The sequence below is a fragment of the Charadrius vociferus genome, unplaced genomic scaffold, assembly GCF_000708025.1.
Source record: "Charadrius vociferus isolate BGI_N301 unplaced genomic scaffold, ASM70802v2 scaffold315, whole genome shotgun sequence".
NCBI lineage: Eukaryota > Metazoa > Chordata > Aves > Charadriiformes > Charadriidae > Charadrius > Charadrius vociferus.
The window spans coordinates 748,608-754,607 of NW_009648453.1; the positions used below are offsets into that span (position 1 = coordinate 748,608).

General features: G+C 37.1%; 1 protein-coding gene across 1 annotated transcript in view; it reads right to left on the reverse strand.

The window, feature by feature from the left end:
* The window catches only part of CWC22 (CWC22 spliceosome-associated protein), a 32,917-nt gene extending 27,165 nt beyond the window's left edge, over positions 1-5,752 (reverse strand). Inside the window, exons 1-5 of the mRNA XM_009885614.1 lie at positions 5,726-5,752; positions 2,938-3,005; positions 2,026-2,142; positions 1,663-1,920; positions 1,057-1,185 (exon numbers count right to left, since the gene is read on the reverse strand). Coding sequence (XP_009883916.1) covers positions 1,057-1,185; positions 1,663-1,920; positions 2,026-2,142; positions 2,938-3,005; positions 5,726-5,752 — 599 coding nt within the window. The remainder of the gene's footprint in view (positions 1-1,056; positions 1,186-1,662; positions 1,921-2,025; positions 2,143-2,937; positions 3,006-5,725) is intronic.
* Between the last annotated feature and the right edge of the window lie 248 nt (positions 5,753-6,000).

Below are 6,000 nucleotides of genomic sequence, written 5' to 3' on the forward strand. Positions count from 1 at the left end.
GTAAGGAGAAGAAAATAGTGTAATTTTCTATCTACCTTATTTTGAAATTTATAAGCTTAAGCCACACACAAAAATTTCAAGACAAGTTTATCCTAAAAACATTCAATAAGCTCATTTTAAACTAAAATACTACTGCTTGTATGAAAATTATGTTTCAGGGACATGAAATGCAGGCAAGTAAAACACAGTTCAACAACAGACTGTTCAAGACTTCGTGGGGTTTTTTTGTGGGTTTTTTTTTTTTTTTGACAGAAATCAGATTTGGGGACTACTTGCTCACTTTCTAGATTTTACTTAATTCTCTTCCGTTATTTTTATGCTATTTGCAGCATTCTGATCTTCCCATCAGGCATGACATACATGACAGTAACACATTCCTTAGCTACAACCTCCTCAAATTAGAGTGATTAAATTGTGACAGAAAAAGTGTTCCTATCTGTTCGAAATGCAACAGAATTATTTCTGGATATTTTCTTCAGAAGGCTTTTTTGGTGGTAGTGGTTTGGTTTTGTTTGTTTAAATGGTAGTCAATTTAAGAAACCCAACTCTTTAGACTAGCATATTTAACCTCTATTGACATCTAAATTTAAGCAAGGAAAGTCATCACACAGTACTTGTACAGTCACCATGACCTAGTACTGAGCTCAACTACCAAAATAATAACTTGTCTACATTAAAAAAATAAAGAACCCAGCCAGATAACTGTAATAAAATTTGTTTTACTAAATACTGGCTACTTATATTACTTGTTCCACAGAAAAATAATCCCAGAATACAGAACCGAATAGACAGAGACACCTGTAAGTCACTCAAGTAAAATGCGTAGGCAAAACCTTTAAGAAAAGGAAACATATAGCATCTGTTGCACTCTTATTCCTCCAAGGATACAACCCCTCCCCCACTCCAAGCAGAGGACTACTCTGCATAGTGCTATATAGCCTAAGGCTAATTTTAAAATCTGACTAGCATCCATACACTACACGTAGTGATGTACACATGAACAGTATGCGTATTAGCAGTAAAGCAAAAGAACCATTTTAAAATACTAAGACTTACCTTCCTCGAACAATGTTTTCCTGAAGGAGCTCATGAATGATATTTTCTATGTTAGAAACATTCACTTTATTGACCAGGCCATTGATTGACTTCTTCAAGGCTTCCCAACTCATCCTCTGATATGCCAAGCTATTACAAAGGTATCACAAATTATTCATGCATAAATTCAAGGTAGCACCAAGTGAATTTTCACAAATATATATGTGAAAACATGAATGTCAGAAAGTAAAAAAGGTAAGAAAATATTCACTGCATAAATATGAGGACTAGCTCACAATTACAGATTTAACTATTAGGAAATTGCTGAACCAACATGATATACCAAAATGTAATTCTCCGCAGATAGGGTATAACTCAGTATGTTCAATTTTCTAAGATATCCCAAAAAAATCTCTGGTCATGCTCTGTATCCCACTTTTCCATTTACACTTTGCAGCAGAAGCAGGTACAGTCATAATCCGATTCTCTTACCTTTCTTCTGACAAAAATATACTTTCAAAAGAATGATCACAGCCCTCAAAAGATACTCCATTTTCACCAACATTCACTGAAACTCTTTACTGCTTTGCTTTTCAGTAGAATTCTAATACATTACTTTCAACTCACCTATTTTTATCAGTGATTTGCTCTTGCATCATCCTGAGCTTGGCAGGTGGAATATACGCACCACCTGTGCGAGTAAGGATTGGATCCACTTCTTCTTTCTTCTTCTTTGAAGTGGCCTCATCTTGAGCAAGTGAGCTCTGGACTGCCGACCTCTCTGGGCTCCTACGATCAGGTGATGAGTATCTTCTCTGCTTCCTTCTATCAGATTCTCTCTCCTCCCATTTCTCATAGTGTCTCTCTCTCCCCCTTTCCATCCTTCTAAAAACAAAACAAAACCGCACCCAAGGGTTCGTGAAAAGTTTTCACATTTTATTCTTTGAAAAGAGTATTTTATTACTGATTAAGACAGGACTTAATTCTCACCTTCCTTCGGAACTTCTGTCATCGTAGTATTCCCTTCTTGAATATTCCTGGTCATATTTGCTGTCATCAGAGTACCTTCTCTTTCTGGGAGACGGAGACCTGTCATAGTCTATATCCCTATTTGCAACCCAAGACACAAAATTCTTAGTAATAGGCTCAGAAAAGCAATGCTATTAATAACTACTTACAACACAACTGTCCCAATTCTGCAACCTGAGTTTCAATATATGTATCATTCAAAGAGAAGATGCCCCTTTTATAGTGATTTGTTGTCAGCAAAAAAAATAATCAAAAGTCAAGAGAAGCACTGTAAACGGAAGCTTGTCCTAGGACTTAAAATAAAACGCTAATTGGTTATAACATCAAATACCAAAGATAAATTCAGCATCATGCATTCCTTGGGAAACATGCATTCGTTTCACCTAGCTTTGCTGTGTAGCATAAAACAGAATTGACACTATCAGAAAAAAAATGATACTGTGTTTAGCACAAGAGGTTTCATTCCAATAATAAGGCAAAAAAAAAAAATAGTAAACTGGTAACAGTTCATCTCATGCCTTGGTAGATTGCACTTCAAGTTGTATTTCTCCACCTCCTGCTGGCACCAACAGTCTTGCTTTAAAGTGACAATTGTGGTATCAGCAACATGCAAGTCTAACCAAAAAGCTGGTATCTAATTTCCATTTTCAAGTCTCGTGACAACTTAACTGAATGCTGAGAATTTTTTTAAAGATTTAATCTGTTTAATTACTGGTATACTGACATCTTATTAAATATACACTTATTTTTCACTGCTCAGTTATGGTAATATATAAAACCAAACAGAACCTTATTTTATTTTTTTAACTTAAGTCACTACGTGAGGTATATACACAAAATTGTAGAATAAAAAAAAATAATCAGTCATTCTACCTGTCCTCTGGAGACAAACTTCTCTGGCGTGAACTGTAGTTTTCCTTCCTTTCGTAACTGGAACCATGCTTTAAGAAAACAGAAAGAAAAAAAATCACACTCCAACAATATATGTTGATTACTGTGAGCACCCATATCTTGAGACCAAAGCATTCCATATCTTTGGATACCTACCCCTTCAAATAAGCTAATAGCAGTCAGTCATGACAAGAAGAGATAGTTCTAAATAACAATTAGATAGGCAGCTTGACTCCCTGCTGAAGGATGCTGCAGATGCCAAATGCTTACATGAGTTCAAGAGACTGGACAAACACTGAAGAAAAATTCACATGGGTTACCAAAGAAATCAACTGGCTCACAAAGCTGCAAATAGACGGAGACTGGGAAAGTATGTGGGCGAGTGCTTTTATGGTTGCCCTGTTCCTAAACTTTTCAAGCCATCTGCTATCGATTACTGCTGGAGCCTAGAATAGACGGACCTTCGGTCTGCTTTTCCTGCTTCCTTCTCCCATATATATGCCTTTTTACACTTTGTTGCATCACATGCAATACCGTTAACAGAATTCTAACGCTTCTTGTTTGAAGAGTCTTTCCTCTCTCCTAAAGATCCCCTTTATTGCGTAATTTCTGAACTATGACATATAGAATTATGGAGTCATACACAAAACTTGGAGTATGACAGCATCTACAACGTGCATAGGAAGACATTGACCTCATCAAGATGTTTCAAAACTACTTTGGTACAGCTAAGCAGCAGCTTTTATGACCTCTATACTTTCATTGTAAGGGTCCTCTCTTCCCTTAAAATTTTATGATTTTTCAAAACTACAATCTCATGTTATCAGCCATTCATTAGCTATGAAATAGGTAATGCTTCACCTTGATGAAGAAACTCAACACAAGGACTTGCTTACACATCTTGGTGGAACTTTTTGCAGAAATATTCATCTCATTTGTTGAAGTGGCATTCTATCCATTAACATGCTGACACACTGGGTTTTGCCCCACCAAAGAACCAATTAAAACTGTTGGGTAGTAGAATACAACAGCACCTCCTTCATAAGCAGACCCCAGACAGTTATACCCAATGATCTCCAAAAACTTAATTGGAAAGAAAATGGCAAGTGCATTGTTTACAATGAGCTGCGCAAGTAAAATCAACACTGACTGAGGCTTCCTAAAGAAATAATAGCAACACAGTAATTACGAGCATCATCCTATCAATGGGCTGATGAGGCTGACTTGCTATCACTCAAACTGGTGTGTACACATGTAAATATACGTATATTTTTGACATCACTGTAACATCCTAGAATGTAGCCTTCTCTGGGGTATATTTCTAACAGTGTGTTAAAATTGTTCCCAGTATCATCTTGCCTGAACCAAGACAATGGTACAAAACAAGTGCATCCCATCACTTACTGGGAGTATGTACCCCTACAAAAGAATATCCATCTGACAATTTAATTCCAGAGTAACTTTATCTCTGATGGTAAAGCTAGTGCAGGAAACTCCCATGTTTTCACCATAGTTTTCTTCCCCTTTCAATACTCATTTGTGGGACTATATCATATAGCAGATCACTGAAATCATTCAAGGTTAAAAAAAGTCCTTAAGCTGTTGGGTTTTTTTTTTTTCCCCTAAAATATAATGCAAATCCTAAGCTTCCAAGAAACTGGTAATAAAAATCCTTGAAAAACACAGAACAGTTACTGTATTTGAATAACATTTAGCACACCGGAAGAGGTGCGTCTTTTTAGGATGATCCATTCTCATCAGTTCTACAACCCCTACCTTTGCCCAAGCAGACTCAAAAAGACAAGTGGTCACAGAAATAAAACAATGTTACAGATGCCTCTGTATTTGGCAGTTCTCATGCCTCCTTGCAGAAAGAGTTATGTTTTTGCTGGAGAACTTGTCATCCTCAGCTCTTCGTGACCAAGCTTTCTGCCACAAGTTAGTTTTCCTCCTTGTCCATTTTGATCAAAATTATTAACGGAGGGTGTCCAAACGGTGTGCTTTCACTAACTGGCTTATTTCAACAGATAAGGGAGCACTACCACAACCACCATTTTGGGTGAGGAGATACCAAGCCTCCAGGATCCCTATTAAACACCACTTCAGTCAGAAAAGTTGCAGCCAAAGAGTGAACAAGCCTATGGAGGGCTGAACTCTAGAAACCAGGCAGAGAAATACTATACATTTGAGACAGCATATTAGAAGAGTATTGCTCTGCTAACCGGTCCAAATTTAGTGTACTTTACAAACATGGGATTTCTAAACCATCATTTTTGGAGAGTAATTTTAAACCAAATTTCTTCTTCTTGCATTCCTAAAAATCATTCCCATCCGTTCAGAAACCTACCACAAAGCTTTTAAAAAGGAAAGCTTTAACTTTCACAGTAAGAAATATAGTTGCCACATTAACTGCTACTTACTGCCTCTTTATCTTTTCATTTCAGCATCGCTGTCGTAACATAGTTTTTCAACACCTCTTTTCTCCGTTCCTCCACATGCTTATGTTCATTGTTGGACCACCATTCATTCAGCCACTTTTCACCAATTACTTTATGATTACACACTAGTAACATTCAGAACTGCCGTTGTTAGGACAACAGCAACTCACTGTCTTCAGAGTAGTATTTCTCTTGTAAACAGCTGCTGTCAGTTATGGATACTGTTTGTTCCACATTCAGGGAGTTTTATTTAACAGAATGTCAACTGCAAACTTAATCACCAGTAATACGGGAATAAACAAACCCCACAATTTAGGTTCAAGAAGACTTACATTTACTTGCGTCACCCTGCTCTTCATTTTGACTTCCTATTTTTTACCAAGTTCTGAATGTGCAGCAATGGGACAATCCAAGGTGGAGTTCAGCATATGAAAAGCATCTCATCTATAACACACAGAAGACAATCAAACACTTTCTACTGCTCACGGCGCAGGAACCTACGCTTTTAATTCGTTCTTTAAAGCTATACTGCCGTAATTTCTTAAAACAAAACACACACCCCTCCCCCCTAAAACCTCGTCAGATGTTTTAAGGTTACACAGCACCT